At 32.4% G+C, this 22,007-nt stretch overlaps 2 protein-coding genes across 3 annotated transcripts; one reads left to right on the forward strand and one right to left on the reverse strand.

Annotated features, from left to right (window-relative positions):
• Positions 1-892: 892 nt before the first annotated feature.
• Positions 893-2,628, forward strand: TFL1.4 (terminal flowering 1-like protein 4). 2 transcript variants are annotated; one of them, XM_006587280.3, is made up of 5 exons: positions 893-1,327; positions 1,445-1,506; positions 1,600-1,640; positions 1,968-2,216; positions 2,296-2,628. In XM_006587280.3, the coding sequence occupies exons 1-4, from the start codon at positions 1,127-1,129 to the stop codon at positions 2,183-2,185; spliced, it is 522 nt and encodes a 173-aa protein (XP_006587343.1). In that variant the 5' UTR covers positions 893-1,126; the 3' UTR covers positions 2,186-2,216; positions 2,296-2,628. The 2 variants fall into 2 exon arrangements, with proteins under 2 accessions (XP_006587343.1, NP_001276314.2); NM_001289385.2 differs by having other exon boundaries at positions 1,127-1,327; positions 1,968-2,625.
• A 2,907-nt stretch (positions 2,629-5,535) lies between these two features.
• LOC100784143 (E3 ubiquitin-protein ligase XBAT33) lies at positions 5,536-12,886 on the reverse strand. Its single transcript, XM_003533961.5, has 10 exons — positions 12,272-12,886; positions 12,090-12,149; positions 11,569-11,640; positions 11,139-11,320; positions 9,682-9,842; positions 9,543-9,601; positions 9,416-9,462; positions 9,185-9,328; positions 7,598-7,689; positions 5,536-6,568 (listed from the first exon to the last, which is right to left on the reverse strand). The coding sequence occupies exons 1-10, from the start codon at positions 12,446-12,448 to the stop codon at positions 6,027-6,029; spliced, it is 1,536 nt and encodes a 511-aa protein (XP_003534009.1). The 5' UTR covers positions 12,449-12,886; the 3' UTR covers positions 5,536-6,026.
• Between the last annotated feature and the right edge of the window lie 9,121 nt (positions 12,887-22,007).

Genomic DNA, 22,007 nt, shown 5'->3' on the forward strand with positions numbered 1-22,007 from the left:
TAATAATTAAAATTGATATTTTTATTCTTATATAAAATATTCTCATGTATGTGAAGAGCGCACGGACGGGTCCACTTGGTGGATATTGGGGACAATTACCCCACTAACTTTTTAAAATTTTCTTAATAAAATGTATATATATAATTATAAATTCTCATAGTTTAAAATACATGGTAAAAAATAAATGTATAATATAAGTTTTGCCCCCACAACACAATACTTCTGGATCTGTCACAGGATCATATGTATATATATATATATATATATATATATATATATATATATATATATATATATATATATATATATATATATATTGTAAAATCAACCAATTATATATAAAATAATTTGTTATTTAATAATAATATAAATTTATTTTACAATATTAATAATTGTAATTTTTTTATATCAAGTAGGATTTCATAAATACTTGACATAAATAACAACGGATAACGTGTTAAAAAGTTGTAGTGAAAAATGGTTGCTCGATGGGAAATGAGTCTTAATTGCAACTGACTCTTTTTTTTAATGAATAGATCTTTATTTCTGCACAAATTTCTGATAATTATGCAAGAGTTTGTTTCTCCGCTGAATTTAAGATACAAATCCCGAACTTGATATTATTTCTTTTTCATTCAATAAGAAATCATGTGCATGAAACTCTGCACCTTATCAAAAAGTTGAATTCTCATTCGCCAAAGATATATTATAATGTAGTGGGACAAATAGCACATATTCTTCATTCTCGTTTCGCCAATACGTGAAAAACACATGTAGATTCTACCGTTAGCATAAATTAACATTGATATATACAATTCAACCTCAAGCTTTTGATCAGAGTGATCACTTAGGATATATAAATAAGTGTAGCATATGATCATTCTCTCTAGCTAGCTAGCGTGTCCCCTTAACAATTTTGAAGAACCCAATTTGCTTTCTTAAAACGGAAATCCTTTCCCAAAATAGACAAACCTGTATGGAATCTCTCTTTATGCTTCTAATCCAAGCCAAGCTCATTATAACTCTATAAATGCCTTCAAAATCTCTCACTTCACATATACCCTCATACACAAAGTTTTAGAGCATATTTTCTTCATTTTTCTTGCATTCCTTCTCTTTGCAATTGATGTCTAGGCTAATGGAACAACCACTTGTTGTGGGAAGAGTGATAGGAGAAGTGGTTGACATTTTCAGCCCAAGTGTAAGAATGAATGTTACATATTCCACTAAGCAAGTTGCTAATGGTCATGAGTTAATGCCTTCTACTATTATGGCCAAGCCACGCGTTGAGATTGGTGGTGATGACATGAGGACTGCTTATACCTTGGTAAATTAAATTACTCATTCACCCTAGATTTATGTGTGAGCTTATATGTCTCTACTAGTACTAACACTGGGTATATGTGTCCACTCTTATCCCCAATGGCCAAATGGAACATTTTAGATCATGACAGACCCAGATGCTCCAAGTCCTAGTGATCCACATCTGAGGGAACATCTCCACTGGTTTGTATAATCGAAACTCTCTATTGTGTCTATATTCTTTGTACTATATATCAATATCAATTCCCTCACATCAACTTGGTGCCAATTTGCCAGGACGGTTACAGATATCCCTGGCACCACAGATGTCTCTTTTGGTTAGTCTCTCTCTTACTTATGCTTATTCTTAGATACACCTTGCTTTATATTATTATCCAATCAGAAGTTATAATTGATATTTTACATTACTATTCGGGCCAGATATGCAATAGTGTAAAATTTTATATTATTATTCAATCAGTAGTTATTATTGATATTGATTTTTAAGATAATTAATATAAAAGTCAAATAAATTATCAATTATATATAACCGTTTACGATTGAATGATAAATGATAGTGTAAAATAATATATATATAGTATAAGTCAAGTTTTATACAAAGAAAAAGAATATCAATTTGAAAGATGCTTGTAATATTCTTACAGGTAAAGAGATAGTGGGCTATGAGAGTCCAAAACCAGTAATAGGAATCCACAGGTATGTGTTCATTTTGTTCAAGCAGAGAGGAAGACAGACAGTCAGGCCTCCTTCTTCAAGAGACCATTTCAACACAAGGAGGTTCTCAGAAGAGAATGGCCTTGGCCTACCAGTTGCTGTAGTTTACTTCAATGCTCAAAGAGAGACTGCCGCAAGAAGGAGGTGATTCCTGAAGAAGAAGAAGAAGAAGAAGAAAGGTTGCAGCAGTAAATAAAATTAATTTTGTTTCAACCTTAATCATCTCATAATGAGATTTGTTTCCTTTGGTTTTCTTAGGGTTTGGCATGGTTGAGTAAGGAAAGATAGGTGTGTTTGATGAAATCTCTTCCTCTCATCAATTTTTTCTTTTTCCAATTTCTTTTGGAGTCCACAAACAAGGGAAACTGTGAGGTAGGTGGTGTTCAAAAAGTAGTAGATATTCTTGATGTACTTTATACTTCTAGCTGTTATAGGTTATGGGAAGTTGGGGACCAAACTAGGTGTTGTTGTGATAGGAATGAACATAGCTTTTACCAAAGCTGTGTGTGGCTTTCTAGTAGGTGTGTCCGGAGTGTAATGATATGTTTGATGATATATAATTAATGAGAAGGAGGACATGTTATATGCAAACAGTTACTTTCTAACTCTGTCATTTCAATTTCACCACACCCTTCAAACGAGTATTGCTGTCATGATCGCATGCATACCTATGATATTTTTAAGTTTCGTTGAATCTATCTAAGCATAAATGGCACAGATCAGCAAGTCCTTCACATATGTCTGATGCAGACAATGATGAAGTAAAATAATCTAGGATAAAAATTTGAGGGATGATTTTTTTTTCTCATTAAAATATCTTGATACCAAAGTATAAAAAAGGAGCAAAAATGTAGTCTCAAATACAAAAGGACAAAAGATGGTATATATAAAGTTTAAGTTTAAACTTTAAAATATGCATGATTGGACTTTTGTTTCCTGTGTTTTCAGATATTAATTTTTCTTTCGAAAAACAGAAGATATATATTTATACGAATCTAACACTAATTAAAAGATAAATTTTTACGATTTAATTTTTAATCACTAATGTGCTGTCTACGTACACACCTTGCAATTTTATGGAAATGGTGGGTAGACACGTTAATGTTACATGACATGAGATACAAATGTAAATAGATAGATAATAGATAACAGAGAATTAATAGATTATATAACATATGTTGGGAAGTGTGTTCACAAACATATGTTTGCAAAACCACATCAATTTGAAAGAGGAAAAAAAAAACATTGAAGCTACTCTTGGTGACTTTTGTTTAGACAAGTATTATGTCTTACAAACAAACAAGAATCCAACACGTTCATAATGTGATAAAAAAGAAAAAAGAGAGAAAAAAAATTCAAGTATTAATAAATGTTTAAAATAAAAGAATACTCACACATCATCATTTATAATTTTATTTGTTTAACAATTAACTATTTTGTTACAAATGAAATATTTCAGTTATTGATAATATACCATTATAATTCTTTTTTTATGAGTAATGATATTTATACATATCACCATCTTATAATTACATTTATTTTCATTCTTTTTTATCACAACACGCATTATATTTATAATTTTTTTTCTCTTTCAACTACGTCAATTCACTCATTTTGGATAGAATTGACATTTGAGTACTAATATATGAATTATTATTCATTTTAAACATTTTATTAATAACTCATATATATATATATATATATATATATATATATATATATTCTTATCAGATCATAAAAATTTTATGATATTTACATTTTTTTATTTATTTTTTCCCTTTTTTATGTGTTAAATAGTTTCTTGGTTCATCAAACATTTTATTATTTTTAATTATTTATAACTACACATTATTATGAATAACATAACTAGAAATGAAGCATGAATATCATTGCTCAATTATTTGGTGGCATCTCACTCTTCCACGCATTCTCTGAAAAGTGTGCCTTGTGCATGTATATTCTATGCAAAACCATGGAAGAAACAAAAGCTTGCTGAGACAAGACAGACTACAACACAGCAACTATCAAACAAAGTAATATATGGCCTTATAAAGAAATGTCGCGTACGTGTCTCTTTCTCTATGGATGCAGACCTCAAACGTGGCAACATGTCATTAGTTAGATGTGACTGGCAACTACTTAAGGAGAAAATCAGTCTTCCAATCCCAGAGAATTTCTCTTCTATATGCATTTTATTTAACATCATTCATTGACTTCCCCAAGTTATTTTAGTGGGGCCATTAATAGATGATAATAATAACATGTAGGGTAGTAGCCATGCAACAAACTATGGTATCCCTTGCTAAAATGATAACACGATTCGAACTTAAGATTATTAAATAAGAGAAAATAAGAGAAAACAATTAAAAATCTCATCTAACTTCCCTAACCAATTGAGTTATTGTGGGGAAAATAAGAGAAATTAATTCGAGGGTAAAGAAAACATCATAATTTGAAATCTTTCTTTCATTTGGTAATCACAAAGTATCAAGAGAAAAGAAAAAATTATATAAGTTATCAAAAAATTATACAGATTATGTAAAATTTATTTCTTTTCAAATTGAAAAAAGAAAGTATTTTTTTTATAAATGCATGTAAAAGACACAAAGGTATTTATTTATATCGCTTATCTTTTTTATTTAAGATATTTATGTTATTTTACATAAATATTTTTTTCTCTCTTTCACTTTCTACACAACTAAAAACAAGAAAAAATATTATTTATCTTTTTCTTTTCTCCTACCAAATAATCTAAACAACAATCGCTTTCTATTCCTTTCCCTTGGTTTCCTTTTCTTTCTTTACTTTTTTTTTTCTAAACCAAACATACTCTAAAAGTTGAAGTACATAAATCAATTTAACTTATAAAAAATACTGAATTTATTTTATCTTATTTACTTTTCCTGTAAATATTATGAAAACATTATTCAAACAAAATCCAAATACTTAATATAAAAGTACCTGAATAAATATTTAAAAAAATTATAAAAATAATTTATAATATATATTCAGGTACTTTTAAAAAATTATTCGCAATATCTTAAGAAAACAACTTTTTATTTATGCTAAATTTATTTAACCTTATTTTATTTTTATTATAAATAAACTATTAGTGTGTGTGGATTAATTAACTTCATGAATAACATAGTTACTTCTTTTTCATGATATCTTCATAATTTTGTGGGATAAAATTGATTTTTGTGTGTTGTTATCCAAACGCACTAAATAAAGTCTTCTAGAAACGAAATAATTCTCATAGAAGTGCTCTCAACAGAATCAAGTCATTTTATTTGTATGCGCACAGTATAAATCAACTTAAGCATGTTGTCACTATTAGAAACTTGGTTCTTGACCACGTGAATGAAAAGACTTAATTAGTTAAGAGAAACATAACTCACTTGGGTAATTTCTATGCCTCAAAAGGAATTAGTCTTTGATTATCAATTGAGATATCCTTGGTGCAAAAAAAAAATAAAAAAAAAAATCATGGAGTCAAAATTTGTTGAACAAGTACTTCAGCATAACATTTAGTGTTAATGGGAGAAACACCCTTGAGTTCACAAAAGGGGAAATTACAACTGTAGCAACAAGCCGTTACAGTACTCAAAGTTGTTCTTGTAAACCTATAAAATAAATGACAAACAAATAGACTACACAGAACTTCCTATCTGAGACAAGCCAAAACAGAAAGCTATTTTTCTTTTTCCTCTCCTTTTGAAAGAACACTTGGTTTTCTATGATAAAAAAGAAATCCAATTGCAATAACAACCAGCTCATACTAATTTTACTAATGCTCTCTAAATATCATAACTGAGAACTAAAAAGGTGGTGGGATGCTGATATGCAAGATTATCTATCACCTCACATATACATCCACTGGACTTCACCATATGAGGCTGGTTAATAAGATAAACTATAGACTCCTTTTTTTATCTAAGATTGTATGAAGTATCCACAAAATAAGAATGGACATGCCCCAACCTCTTAGGTCAAGCATTTATTTCTGAATTGCATTGATGCTCCCTGCTGCAACTTCTTCTACCCCAAAACATGCCTGAGCATGTCATTTTCTCCAGCCTCGGACCATCCATTTTATTCTGATCCATCATCGCAGCTTGTGAGTGGCGAGGTGATCCATCTTGTGCTTCTGCTTCCCGGGGTTCAAATGATGGACAAGGACCATCATTGCATGTACACAGAGGAATTGCTACAGATGGAAATGGAGTACAAGTGACGGGGCAAAGCATCTCCGACGGAACAGAAGCTACACGGTTTCTTCGAATCTCGGGGGTAAGAGAAAGAGACGGTCGATCTAGGTCACGTGGATGTAGCATGCAAGGGGTACACAAGCTGAGGGACACATGTAATTTATTTTCTTTTGCTTTGGAACCTGATAATTTGACAAAAGAGACAATTCCATGTCTACAAAGGGGACAAGGGATAGAACCAGGAGGCCCACCCGTTTCAGAAGAAACATTGCTTGTTGAGCAAAGATAGAGTGCACATCTTACACAAAGCTCATGCCCACATCCTGCATGTAAAAGTCTTGAGATCAGTGACACTGTGAAAGCATCCACCAGTAAGCTCAAATGTCAAACACTCTGCAAGTCTTTCACAAATGACTTAGCTTCCGTTTGATTTGGTTTCCGATTGGAATTTATAAAATTTGCTTCCAAAGCTGTTTTGAAAAATTGTTTAAGATCAATTTTTAAACTGAATGAAATGTGCCAAATAAGTGTTCGGTAGAACTTTTCAAGTTTTTAAAAGGTATGAGTTTTTATTTGTCCATATATTTAGTTGTGGTTTCAGTGTTGCTGACGTTCAAATGATGAGTTTATTACAAAGTTCGCATTAATTAACATAGTTATTTACAGTTGAGCAACGGTGTTTTTATAAAAACTGTTAGAGAACATATTTTTTAGGTGTTTCGGTTTTATAATATCCAAACCAATATTTTGGAAATAGTTTTTAAAATAGCTACTTCATGTTGGATATAAAGAGTGATTGATCTAGCCCTTAATTGATCTAGCCCAGTGAGCCTGCACTTTGTTAGTTAGTCTGTTTAGATTGCTAGTTAGAGGTGCTGTTAGCTGTCACATCAGTCATAATTGATTGCAACTGTATTAGATCAGTATAAATACTCGTACCCTAGCATTCTCTCATTTGAATAACAATTCAGAATTTCAGTTCTCCCAAATTCTCAGTCAATTCTCATTGCACCATGAAATCTAACTTGGTATCATGAGCTTTTCATGATCCAAACACCACGGCTTACTCAATCCTCTTGATTAATAAGTTTTCCATTTTCTAATATCGAAAACTTGAATGTGTAAAGAAAAGAAAGTTGCAACTTGCAAATATAGTGCAAAAGAGTATGTAAAAAGAACCACCCCAGCCCCGGGTTTTCAAAATGAAAAAAGAGAACATGGGATTGGCTCAGGAAATCTCATATTGCTTTCCTTCATTACTTTAGAAAAGAACTGCAGTTCATCAAATATCCTCATGCAGAAGCGCAGGCATATATACTTTAAACAGATATCCAAAAGATAGAATTCAGTACCTTCTGCAGCCACAGAACATTGTCTCTCCAGGCAGACAGCACAAGCATCAACTTCGTTAGAGGAGGTTGTAGTTGATTGCAGTCCACACTCTCTGCAGTTATTCAAACCAATCTTCCATTTGCATCAGCAGTAAACAAGAGAGAAGTATTTTAACATTTAATTCTACTTCGGTACATCAGGAAAAGGACATCAACAAAAAAGTAATTTTCTCTTTCTTCTTGTCTTTCAATGGATTGATAACTTCATTTCTTTTGGTATTATTACGTGGATTTGAACAATTATACAATAGGCAAGATCATTGCATTCCATTCCAAACAAGACAAATGGTAGGATCCAAAGTGAAAATGACTTTGGGCCCAACTTCTAATGTAAAAGAAATATTTCATCATGAATATAGGTTTTTCTTATATGCCCTATATATGGATGGTAGGACTAATCATTATTTAATGATCACATAACTAAAAAAAGTCATGATTTTGTGATTTAATCTTAAATCTTCATGATTTTATCTTATAACCAAGATTCACTCCTCTGAATCAAAGTAAAAGCCCTCTCACTTGACACGCACAGTTTAATGATAAATAAGATGAAGATTCCCCCACACCATGCTCTCCAGCTATTACTTTATGTAGGAAGATGGACTATAAAATTATGTGTGGAAACATAAGAAAAAATGAAACTGATTTAACAATCAATTCACACGTTTGGAACTTATTAAAAAATGAAATTTGAATTTGCTTACAATTTAAATTATATCTTGGCAAACACATTAAAGATTAATAGAATTGATTTTGTATTAGTAATTTACGTTATTACCCTCACATAATAAGTTATAAGACTTGAGGGCAAAAAAATCAATTCAAAAAATTGAAAACTATAATCCACTCAACCCACTCAAATTCAAATGAATTTCTATATACGCACAACTAAAATGGCAATGGATTCCCAAGCAGAAAGTGAGAGGACACTCATTCGATTCTTATATCACAAACTGGAAATCAAAATTGGGAAAAGTGCCATTGGTCCCATAGGCTGAATAATGAACACTAAATACTCAAGTAATTCTTCTCTCCCAAACATGCAAGGAAAATAAAGTTTAATTTTTTTAGTTTGTACCTATAATATAGTTTATTTCATCAGACAGACAACAACATTAATCACTCTAGTAATCTCTTCTTCAATATTTTTAATAGTAAATTTAAAATCTAAAGAACCTCGGCCACTTCCCCAAAGTATTATTTGTTGACATCACATTAGACATGCACAAATAAGAAATTGATGTATATTTATTTATCAGGTAGACAAACAGTGAAAAATATGAAATCACAGCACCCTATTTAGCATATCTGGAAAATGGACGAAGTCCTTCATAATTGAAGCTTTGTTGTAGTGCATCCATTACTTTGTTGTTCAGAGAAAATTAGGTTGGATACATATGTACTTTCTCATCTTCCCAAAATTCCTTTATTGGTTATTTTCCCCTTTAATGCTATTTACAGTCCCCAATATTTTTTCAAAATATTTCCAGAGTGTTCTCCTTGCTCTTTATGATTTTCATTATCAAGATATATTGACTGCAAAACTACCTGGCAATGTTGAGCACACTCATGAGAGGAAGGGATAAATAATTTGAAGAAGGGAATGATGATATTGTGGCATCAGAAGTAGGTGTCAACAAAGGTTCAAGCCAATGGCGCCCCCACATCCTAGCAACATCAAGTGGAAGCCATCTGGAGGGGAAAAAATCAAATTTACATCATTTATGTTATATAGGGAATGTAAAGTTAGTTCTAAAGTTTCCATTAAAAGTATCTTACCCATTGCAATTCAAAGCCATTCGACTTGCACCTCTTGCAAGGAGGATCTGAAAAAATAAGAGCATCATGACATATTCAAAAGAAAAGACCAAATGGAATATCACATCAAAGTTGAAGCAATTCTTGCCTGACAGCATTTTAAATTGCCTCCACAAGCAGCATAATGCAATGGAGTGCTTCCAGCACCTATATCAATGCACATCAGTAATTTTCAAGAAGAAAGGAAAACAACCATACATTTGTCAGCAAATTAAACAAAAGATTACCTATTAAATCCATTGATGTTCCATAATGAAATGTTGCAGCTGACACATTAGCACTAAGATCAAGTAGCAGTTGTACACAATCAAAGTACCCATTTAATGCAGCCATATGAAGGGCAGTGATACCAGCATCAGCTGTTTTGTTTATAAACTTGGACAGCGCACTGCACTGGAATAAAGTAAATAAATAGCAAGAAGATAACATACAAAAATTACAGCTTTGTAGAATAGTCATGCCTCAAAACATTCTTAATATCAATAAAAAAACTAAAAGAAAACTCAATGACTTAGGGGTGTAATCTGGCCGGGTTGGGTTGGCTTGGTGCTATTCAGAAATCCAAATCAATTAAACAATGATGAGTTGGGTTCTCTGTTTAGGTAGGAAACCCAAACCAAACCAACCGAATCTCTATTTGGTTGGTTTGGGTTGGTGATAAAAATAAATATTAATTATTGACAAATTCCTCTTTCCTCCCAAAACGTCCTTGATTCATCAATCATCGCATGACAGACAGCACCCACAAGGCAACAACCTCATCACCCCTCTTCAACTTGAAGAAGCTCAAGCAGAGGAATGAATTTGTTCATTTGTTGCAGGCAGCAGAAGGGCTGAAACGCTGGTGACCAAATCCACGATCATGAGGCTGTCGCAGATGGAAAAAAGAAGTCCCCTAATGACACCAATATGACTAGGGTGCGCATCAGACGCAAAAAATGGCAAATCAGGTGGCGGTGAATGGTGAAACCATAGATCTCATCTCCACTGCTGTGCAAACCTCTGGCAAACCCATCAGAAACGCCACTGCTGTGTAAACCTCTAGAAGATCTGGTGTCTCCACCGTGGGTCATGCAGGGTTTGGCTATGCTGAGTGGGATTGTGGGAATTGCAGAAAACAAAGCCAACTTCACAAACGAAGCTAAACAGTGCAAAACTGCAAATCTTGCCATGGTTTTGGTTGTATAATATTAATAGGGGTGCTGATTGTTGAAAAATCTGGTTGGGGATGTTCAGTTTGGGTTGTATTACTTCAGGTTTACAAACTCATAACCCGAACCAAATAAACTCAGTTGAGTGATCATGGTCCAATCCAAACCAATTACCCGAACCAAGCCATAAAAAGTTGTCTCATGTATTATAGCCCATACCTGCTTGCATCCCTACTAAATGTCATAACTCACACAGAAAGTTAAGCATAGCTCCCCACAATTAATATTTTTACCAATGCGTAATTAGTATACTATGTAGTAACTAAAATGAGTAAATACATATGCATGAAAGAGTAGATAAAATACAAACTACATGATGACATCAATACAAAGAACACTTTAATACAAGCATATTACCAATGGTGAAAATATCTTAGTAATTCAACCAAATGAGACAAATACAAAACATCACATGAAATTCACTGCACTGGTATACTGTTTTAAGAATTACATAATGAAAAGGAAAGGCGCACCTTTGTTCATATTTGTTTTTCACATTTGATGCATCACCCTCAGCAACCATGTGAGCATGTAATGCTTCAAACGGAGCACTTGGAACAAAATCCGCCACAACAAGCCTAATGCATCTTGCATGCCCATTGATGGCTGCAAAGTGAAGAGCTGTCCTCCCGCTGAGATAATCTGCTTTCATAACCTGTTATCATAAGGGCTACAGTCTAGTTATTCTTAAAAAGAAACTTTAACCATGTAAGTAGAAAAATACACTTGAAGACGACAATTCCTTTCCCACTCAACACATAGTTTCAACTTTCAACAACCAACCCTGTAAGGCTGTAACCTATGGTCTCCATCCAACAGTTCAAATATAACTAAAAGACAAAAAGGAGAGAGAAAATTCCTCCTATATGAACACAGTAAATAAAATGGAGTACTCATACTCACATTGCATTTGAAGAGCAGAAGGGTCTGTACAACTTCCCAATGTCCATATCTACAAGCTTGCATCAAAGCGGTCTTCAAATCAAGGATCAAAGCAAACCAAAATCTCATTTAGTAAGCCATATTCTGAATCAGTGCATCATACACATGCATAAAAAAGCAAAGCAACATGCATCCAAAGAAAATTGTATAAATCTTTCACATTATCATGCTGGCACCTATTGAATAGGCACCAGATCCACCGATCTGTGAATAATCACAATGCACACCCCACACGCTACTACATCAGTGTGGCACGGAATAGAATCATACTCAAAAATGGTAAAAATTCATTTTTGTTTCAATTTCTAACACACAAAATAGTCTTCCAACATCAAAATTCACCTAAGTTCACCACGCCATTTGCAATCAAACCGTGTATATTCACCAAATCAAAACCAACACCCACAAAACATAAATTCAAACCGAAAATCAACCTGCCATATTAACCACACATTAAAAAAAAAAAAAAAAAACCACCATACCTGCCCACAATAATTTCTCGAATTCACATCAGCTCCATTTTCAAGCAACAATGCCACAATCTAAGAGAAACCCAGATAAACAAAATCAGAAGGGAGTCGAAGAAAACCGGTAAAAACAGAAACTCACCAAAATGAAAAAAACGAAAAAAAAAAAAGAAGTGATTGAGATTGAGAATTGAAACCTCGTTATGGCCCTTGGAAGCTGCAAAATGAAGAGGGGAATTGAGACCCCCGAAAGTTGAGTACTTTGCAAGACAAGGGTTGCATTCCAGAAGCATCTTCGCCTCAACCAAATCGCCGTCCCTCGCCGCCGACACCAACCTCTCGCCGGAAGCCGAACACCCAAATGAATTCCCCATCACTCTCTCTCTCTCTCTCTTCACAATGGAGACTCTCAACAAAGAAAAATAAAACAAAATATATGAAGCGGGAGGAGGAGAACCTTAACGCAACGGGGTGTGATGTGTATTTATGATGTGAAGAAAATTGGAAACTTTGCTTTTGGATTTGGTGGAGAAGAAACTGTGATGGTAACGTGGCACCTTTCTCTCGATATCTAACTTTGTGAGACAGAGGAAGGGTAAAACAAAAAGAACGGTTGAATGTGGTAGCTAGGAATGTGATTTAGGTCGGTGTTAATGGTGGTTTTGTTGTCTGATGCGGAACAAAAGAGAAAGGTGGACACAACACAAATGTATGAGAAAATGAAGGCTCTCTCTCTCTCTCTCTCTCCCTTTTAATGATGTTCATGTTCTTTCCTTCTAAGTGAGTGTTGCTTTGACTTTTTTGTTTGATCCTCATTCTTGTTCGATACATTGGCTAAATTATTCCTATTTTTTTAATAATTTTAAAATCCTCTTGCATTACATAAATAAGGAACTAACTTTTTTAATTAAAATACGTTAGTGACAAGTTACAACTATATATTATTTTAAAATATATTTATAATTTATAATGTAGTTAATTAATATACTCTATTCCGTGCCGCACTATATATATATTAACAAATCTCATTTATTCATGTGTGGATGCAAGTATGAATTTTACTTCTATTGAGAGATAGATTCAAAAATAATTAAAAGGATGACTGAAATTGAGAATACTTATTAAGTAACTAAATATTAATTTGGTTCTTTAAATTAGTATAATTGGTCGATTTAATTAATAACATTACAAAAATATTAATTTTACTATTACGGGATAGATTAAAGAAAAAAAAAGAAAATTGAAAGAAAGCATATTAGGTAACTAAAATATTAATTTGGTTTTTAAAACTAGTATAATTGGTCAATTTTATTAATAACATTAAAAAAAATTCAATTTTACTTCTAATAACCTTAAAAATTTATCAATTAAATATTTAAATTATGTATACAAAAAATTATATACATATTGTCATGATAAAATTTATCACTTAATAATTTAAATTAATTTTTAAGCATATAAAAAAAAACTTAAAAACCTAAGATGACCTAGTAGTTTTGGCCATCTTCACAAGTCTGATCTCTTGATCTTCTAAAGTATGCGTAATAAATAAATAAATAATACATACCACTTTCATTGATTAATTCATACTTCAATTTCAAAAATTATCATGACATACATTTTAATGTAGACAACAAGTTGTATATATTTGGGGATTAAAGATATCCTCGGTTATACTCAATTGAATACTCAATTCTATTCACATATATTATCTGCATCTTTTTTTTTTATAAACTAACAAATTCTTACTTGAAATTTAGGCAAAGCAACCAAAGGTATCCGTGTGGCAAAATATATAGATGAAGTTTATGCCAATTGAATCTCTCTTCCCTTTAGCTTGTTCTGTTGTTCACAGGCAGAACATTGCATTTCATAAAGGAAATTATTACTCCTTGACGTTTACTTTAAATGATTAGATGATATGTAACCATCTAAATCTACACATGGCGTAATTATTGGGAATAATTTCATATGACGAGTTTTCTGTAGTGGGTAACTATATTTTTACTCGTGAAATCCAGTACAAATGTATTCTAATAAGTCAAATGCATGTTCACCAGGGATGTTCATGGGATGAGTTTAGTCTAACTCAATCCTTACCCAATGCTTTAGTTAGGTTATGAATTTTAACCTTACTCGATCGATGTAGTCAAACTAATGGCGGGTGGGATCAGGTTGACATAATATTTTGGTAAAACATACAAATCCAAACATTATACATACTCTTAAGTCATAAAATTTTAAAGTAAAAATGTAAACTTAAAAGAAAAATACAATAAATAATGTCAATATATATATATATATATATATATATATATATATATATATATATAACTCCCTTCATTCCTTTTTAATTATCGTATTTTGAAAAATATATATTTTATTTATTTGTCGTTTGCAAAATTAAATATCACATTAATTATTATTTTATCAATTATAATATTACTTTATTTCTTAATTTTTATTTAATTTTCATGCATTTATTGTCAAGTGGGTAAAAAGGAAATAAAATAGGAAATCATGCAATTATTTTAATAGAATCAACGACATTTATTATATTTATTGATTTTTACAAAACAACCTTAAACAACAACTAAAAAATACGGAGGTATTAACATTCATTAATTAAGAGATGTTTGAAAGAGTTTTACAAAACATACTTGACTTTGTTGAAATATAATTTTAAAAATTATTAAATAATCACTTAGTTAATTATTTATCTAATTTTTTTTAATTTACATCTTAAACGGGAGTTAGTGTTAACCATTTACCCTCTTAATAACGACTCTTCCATGAATTGAGAAAGATGTCTAAATTAAAAGAAACAAACTTTCTTTAAAACTAATAATCAAGTAAATTAATCAATGTTACTCCATCCATCTCATTATAATTGTTATATATAAAAAAATTATTCTAAAATAATTATATTTTAGTTTCTCAATGTAATAACATTAATTACTTTCTCTTACTTATAACTCTTATAATATTGATGATGGATCACAAAATTTATAAATATATAATAATGATATAAGATTAATTTTATAAAATTATTATTTTTATCTATTTATTATTTTTCTTTACCTATATAAAATAACTTAGGAAGAGAAATATGTTGGAACAAAGGGAATAATAAGTTTTATGGAATCAAAGAATCTAGCTCAATTGATTCAAAACAAGATATATGAATGCTGTAAATCTTTTAATATTATCATTGATTCTTACAAATAAAAAAATAAAATAAAAAAGATAAGTTTTATCGTTATTAAAACCCTTAAAAACTAAATAAAGACATTTGTCAAAACCCTCATTAGAGGTCTTAAAAACTAGAAAAAATGTGAAAACTTGACTCTTGTGTATCTAACAAGCATGCAATGCAACATGGTTAAAAAATATTGTGTTAGAGTGTGCTTATCTTCTTTAGTGATTTCTATGTCAAGCCCTAATTTATTTAATAATAAAAACAAAAACAATGTTTGTTTGACCTAATCACCGAAGTTGAATTAAGGGCAATTGTGAGTTCCAAAACATACATTATTTATATAACAAGTGGGCAAATTGCGTAAATATAATAAAGATTTTTTTTTCTTCCTCTACGTACTTTTTTTCTTTTCGTTGGATGATAATTGATAAAAGCATGCAAAACATTAGTTGGATTAACCAGAGAATTGAAATTGAGAAGAATTTCTACCTCTACAAGCAAATGGAATTGGTACCATCTTTATACTAAACTTAGCTTAAATCTGTCAAGGATTGTTAGGCTTCACAGAATTAATGTAAAAATGAATATGCTCTTGTTGCAATCATAAATATATCAAGGATTGGATTGTTGTTGCCATTTTTTTATTTAATGCAAAAAACCACAGATATGACTTGAATGCCAAGCTCATAATAAGCTCTCGATATAGGCAAAAACTAATAATCAAATCGAGGATATGTATGATATCTAAAAAGGAAACAATAATTAATTATATATACGCAGTGTATCAAGATAAGCATTGTATCAATCGGTACTGTTCTTATCACAAACCTTTTGAAACCCTTTTATAATCTTTTTCTCCTTCAAATAAATTAACAACATCCATATATAACTTTTAAAATGCGTGGTTTAGTGATGGTTTCACTTTCAGTCATGACTCGTGGCTCAATAATTAATCCCAACATGGCCTATATATTATCTTTGTTATTCGTACCGTTGAGCCAAACATCGACTTCCAATAGTGGCTTTGCTTATTCACTTAAATCAATAAGTTGAAACAGTTCTTTAAATAAGGAAACCAAAGAATACCACCATCTTGCAAACTGTGGTCTTCTCGTTATATTTGATAGCCACACATCCACTAGTTGTTACCAAAATTTCCAACAAAATATCTGACTTTATAATTCGTTTAATATCGAATGATTGTTCCCATGTTTCTCATTCAACAAGCTAATTTGGTTTCAGCTTGATACATAATTAACAAACATAGTTTATTTTAAAATCTTTAATTGGAAGTTAATTTAAAATTTGAATAATATTTAAAATATGAAATCATAGTTTATTTTTTAAAAAATAACAAAGTGTATTAAATTAAAATTTGAAGTAAATTTCATCTTATGTATCATAATTTTTAGACACGGCCCTGTGTATTACATTTCTTTATTTGAAATTTATTATAATGTCCTAATAAACCATGAGGGATAAAAAATCATTTGTGTCTAATCAACAGCTTGTCATTAAAGTCAACCAGAAATAGGAAAATGGAAAGAAATTAATTAGTGGCTTTTGGGAAGTTTTAGAGCCAAAAACAATCACATGAAATGGTTGATTTCTGGGTTGAAAGTAAAGAAAAGGTTACATAAAGTAACACCAAATAGTATCATTTGATTGAGCAGGCCACAAAAAGCTCCATAAACTTGAGCTGATCAGTCTTGAGGCTACATCAGATCAATTATTGAATGAATACAGTGCTTAAAGGCATAGCTAAAAAAAAATAACTTTGTTAATTGTTGTCTTACTTATTATTCTTTTAATGTATTATATGATTTTGGTTATTTATATATATAGATACTTTCATACTTTGTTCATGTTTTTTAATGCTCAAACATCTTATAATCAATTGCATAAAGTTCAGTGTTTAAATGAGTCTCTCTAGATAGAAAAAAGAAATTATTCTATGATCAGAAAGTTCAATGATTATATGAGTCTTTCTCAAGGGAAAAATTATTGTACGGTAACTTATAATTTCAATCAATCTTCACATGCACGTAATACAATTTTTTAAATTATTACTCCGTATTCTATAAATTGTACGAGACTACATGGTTATAGAACTAAATCATACAAGAATTTCTCATCTCAAGGAGCATATAGAGATGCTACCTTTAATTTGGCATTGATCCCATCCCTCAAATGAAAGGTGATAAAAAAACAAAAATTCAGTCAATTCACAAAACAAATCACACAGGGTAGCTGGGAATTAAGATGACAAGTGAATAGTGCATGTATTTAAGTATCATTCACTCAACAAATAAAATAATGTTTCTGTCTGTCATGATGATACAATTGTGCAACTTGTTCTAGATAATAATAATATGGCCCGCACGAGACGAAGACGCTAGATTTTGGCAGAAGGCAATGGTAGTTGCTTACAATCTCGCTTAAATCCTTCAGAAATGTATTTTCCTCCCCTAAATAAAAAAAAATGTAAAAGGGGGTCCAAGCACTGAGGCTAATTATATTTTTTTGTTCTACAACTAAATTCGATTTTGATCTCTGATTTTATTTATTTATTTATGACCAAAGTCACCATTCTTCGGATATAGTGTTAGTATGAAAACCAATAAATCCTTTCGGACCTCGCATAACTAAAATTAACCAATTGTTTGTATTTAACCATTTAATTACATATGACCTCAGGTAACCAAAATTAACCATTGAGATAGTAGGAAGTGAATAGGTAACTATTTGTCAATTTTACTTTATAAAATGTTAGTTGTTAGTGGAGAGATTCGAGTCCAGACTTTTTTTTTTCTTTTCTTCTCTTCACCACTAAACCAACCTTATATCTCCATTTATCAATTTTACTTAACTAATAATATAATTGGTTCAGCTAAGCCTTCAATGGTTCAAGACTCATTAAATTTACTTCTGGTTGGAGATGATGAGGATGAAGCTGGCTCAAGGTAACATGAAAAATGGGGGTACCTACAATAAGTTCAAGTCATATTGAATGAGAAAGCAAAGTAAGAACAGTAGGAAAAAGGATCTACTTCGTAGTTCTTGACTTCTTGGAATGTTATATTTAATAGGACTTGGATGCGGATGAGTCATAGTCAAGGCATTCAAACGTAACCACCAGATAAACCTAAAACATGGATTCCCTCAAGTCCTTAACCATTGCTGGAACGTCTAATGTGTGGTGTAACAAGATGTCAGAAATTCTTTGATTTGAATTCATGAAGCATTGCCATGCAAGACATTTTATTTTAGGTGCCATAGGATTGTCTTGGGCCTATCATGCCTTCATTAGTAGAGTGTTGATATGCATTTTCCGGAACAATAATATAAGTTTTTTTTTTTTGAAAGACATGTTAGAATTGTTAATTTTAATTGGTAGAAGAAATCGAATCAGTAACCTTTCTTCTCTTTTCTCCTCCTTTAACCATTCAACCTACCTTATAACTTCACAATAATATAAAAGTTGGGAACAGATTCTGAATGACTGAATCTAAACTGGTTCTGGTTCAGAACCAGATTTGAGCTGGTTTTGAAGTTAATACCTGTTCTGAATAGGTTTAAACTGCTAAATCAATCCCAAACCAATTTAAACCAGTTCCGTTCACATAATAATATGGAATGGATGAATTGTCAGGCAAACAGCAACCTTAAATCTCAGAAGGATTACTCTGAATAATCCTCAGAAACACCTATTCAATTTTTTACATTTCATTTGTTTCTAAACTGGATTGCATGTTTGTATTACAAATTATAAGCTGCACATAATTTGAAGATACATAAACATAATTACAATCCAAAACACAGTACACTTTTGCATATGCTCTAGCAACTTTTGTTTATGATCTAGCAATTAATTCCACTCAACATTAGGACTGGTGACTCGTGGTATGAATGGATAGACAGGGCCCATGAGAGAGGTAATGGATGCAAGCAGAATGGAGCAAACCACTACAGTGGTTGATGAACGATGACTGTGTTGGGTTCTGGCGCCACATGATAACTGTGCTATGGATAAAGATGGATGATAACCCAATAAACAAAGGAAAGCATACAAAAGAGCAGACTAATCCGTGAAAATTTATTACGAGAAGTAGACTCGGCCACGTCCATCATCTTCGGATGCCTTGCATGTAAAAGCATAGTCGGTGTAAATTCCAACAAGCATTCTGAGTAAACCTCAGAACATGGCAAAGAATACAAAAAAATGTGCTGAAACACAACCAAACCGTTCAAAATTATTTTATTCTACCCATCACCATCATACCAAACACCTTTCACAACAGAGGCACTCACAAACTTATTCCCTGAAAGTATCGTGACAAAGAATAAAGGATTCATTTGCAGCCAATCTTTTAGCAGATGTTTGATACAAACTGGGTGTTGTAATTCTTATGAACAGAAGACCAACAGAGAGATGAAGTGCTATAGAGATGAATTGGATTCAATTTCTAGCTCATTTGTGATGATAAAACAATTGGTTTTATGTAATGTAAGTATGCAACTTATTTTCACTTATAAACTGGTTAACCTATTAGGAGTATGAGAATAAAAGACTCTCTTTTATTCTTTGTTAGATGATATGTTCTGTTAAGATTTGTAATAGTTGTTAAACAGTTTATAGGTCTCCTTTCTGTTAGAACTGTGTAACTAACTTAGCCTTTGCTAAGTTATGCTGCACCTTATAAATAGGACTAAGATCTCTCTCTGTATTTTAGTTTTGATCTTTCTCAGTTTTATACAATTGATTTTTCTAAGAGTTTCTCTCTTCTTCTAGATATTTTCTTTTGGTTTCTTTCTCTTAATATGGTATCATAGAGCCTTTTTCCTTCCCCTGTGAGAAAATGGCGTCACCTTCCAGCAAGTTAATGATGTCCTTCGAGCTCATCAATTAGAAAAATATGTCATCAATCCTGTTGTTCCTCTCAAGTACCTCTCCGAAGAAGATCGTGCAGCAGGGACAATCAATCATGAATTTACGAATTGGGATCATCAAGATGCTCTAATCATGTCTTGGCTGCTTTCTACGCTTTCTGATTCAATTCTCAGTCATGTTGTGACTTGTTGTCATTCGTTCCAAGTCTAGAACGCCATTCGCTCCCATTTTCATGGTCTTACGCGTGCAAGAACCACGCAATTACGCTTGGAACTGCAAACCATCAAGAAAGGCAACAAATCTTGCAATGAGTATCTGCAAAGAATTCAGCAATTGTGCGATACTCTAACAGCAACTGGTGATGCAATCTCCAATTGTGAACAAACAGACGCTATTCTTGGTGGTCTTCCTCCTAAATATGAAGCACTCATCTCTACAATCACGACATTTCTTACTCGTGATGTTGATGTCTCTGTTCTTGGTATCGAAACCATGATTCTTGCGCATGAAGCGCGTCTTGAGCAACACAAGCAAACTGCTCTATAGGAGCCTCTAACATTGAACTTGCTGAATCTACTTCAGCGCCACATTCTATTCCAGCCAACATTCCAGAAAATCATGTAGTTGCGAACTACGTTTCTGCTCAAGGAGCTGCTACTACAAATTCTACGCCATTCTCCTTGAATCAAAACCAGTACTCCTCTCAAGGGAACTTTCCGGCGAATGGCGGTGGCTATGGCCGTGGACAGAATCGCGGTTGTGGCGCACAAGGTCGCAGTGGCCAAGTCCAGTGTCAGATTTGCAAGAAACGTGACCACGAAGCCTCAACGTGTTACCACAGGTCTGTTGTGGCTCCGTTTGGCAACTTCGAATCCCCATACTCTTTCTTTGGACCATCCTTCTCTAGGCCATCCTCCTCTCAAATTGGTCCGTACAGTTTTCAGCTTCAACACAGTTTTGCACCACCCAACTTTGGTGCTTCGCAATTTTTTGACACCATGCAGCAACCACACTTTGCTAATGGCACCACTCCCACTCCCTGGATGCCATACTTACCTAGTCCACATTTTCAAAATCCAGCGCCTACTTTCGGTTATCAACCCATTATCCCACCCAATAATGGCACCACCCTCCAGCAGCAACAAATTCCACCTATTGCTAACATTTCCCAGGCTTGGTTTCCAGATTCAGGTGCTTCACACCATGCAACCAATGATCCACATAATCTCCTTCAGAGCAGTACAGTTGCAGGAAATGAACATATCCTAATGGCTAATGGCACATGTACAAGAATTTCTTCAATAGGCTCAAATCTGTTTAGGTCCCCCTATTTTCCAACCACTACTCCCTCCCTTAAAAATTTACTGCTAGTTCCCTCCTATACCAAAAATTTACTTAGTGTTAGTAAATTCACTCAAGATAATAATTGTTTCTTTGAGTTTCATCCTTCCTATTGCTGTGTTAAATCTCAGGATTCACATAAAGTTCTTCTTCAAGGAGCTCTTAGAGAAGATGTCTTATACAAGTTTTACCCTTCACCTGCAAGAACCACTTCTCATAACAACAGCACACACTCTTCTGCTAGTGTCCACAACAATCTCCTTAGTCCAAAAGAAATTCATAATATTGTTGTATCTAGTTCCTTTAAACTTTGGCATCAAAGACTAGGCCATCCTAACAAGGATGCACTAGAAATTGTACTAAATAAATGTAATATACCCTTTATCAATAAAACTAGCAATGATTTTGTAATTCTTGCTCTATAGCCAAATCTCACAAACTACCCTCTTCTCCCTCTTCTACTGTTTATACTGCACCTCTTGAATTAGTATTTTTTTGATGT

This window comes from Glycine max, chromosome 9 (assembly GCF_000004515.6).
Source record: "Glycine max cultivar Williams 82 chromosome 9, Glycine_max_v4.0, whole genome shotgun sequence".
NCBI classification, from domain to species: domain Eukaryota; kingdom Viridiplantae; phylum Streptophyta; class Magnoliopsida; order Fabales; family Fabaceae; genus Glycine; species Glycine max.

What these genes read in the sequence shown, in the direction of transcription:
- TFL1.4 (XM_006587280.3), top strand. Translation starts at nt 1,127, where the DNA reads ATGTCTAGGCTAATGGAACAACCACTTGTTGTGGGAAGAGTGATAGGA. An exon ending in TGAGGACTGCTTATACCTTG is followed by an intron (nt 1,328 to 1,444) that starts GTAAATTAAATT and finishes GGAACATTTTAG; the next exon opens with ATCATGACAGACCCAGATGC. An exon ending in CTGAGGGAACATCTCCACTG is followed by an intron (nt 1,507 to 1,599) that starts GTTTGTATAATC and finishes CCAATTTGCCAG; the next exon opens with GACGGTTACAGATATCCCTG.
- LOC100784143 (XM_003533961.5), bottom strand. Translation starts at nt 12,448, where the DNA reads ATGGGGAATTCATTTGGGTGTTCGGCTTCCGGCGAGAGGTTGGTGTCG. An exon ending in AACATCAATGGATTTAATAG is followed by an intron (nt 9,602 to 9,681) that starts GTAATCTTTTGT and finishes GCATTGATATAG; the next exon opens with GTGCTGGAAGCACTCCATTG. An exon ending in AGTGTGCTCAACATTGCCAG is followed by an intron (nt 7,690 to 9,184) that starts GTAGTTTTGCAG and finishes GAATAACTGCAG; the next exon opens with AGAGTGTGGACTGCAATCAA.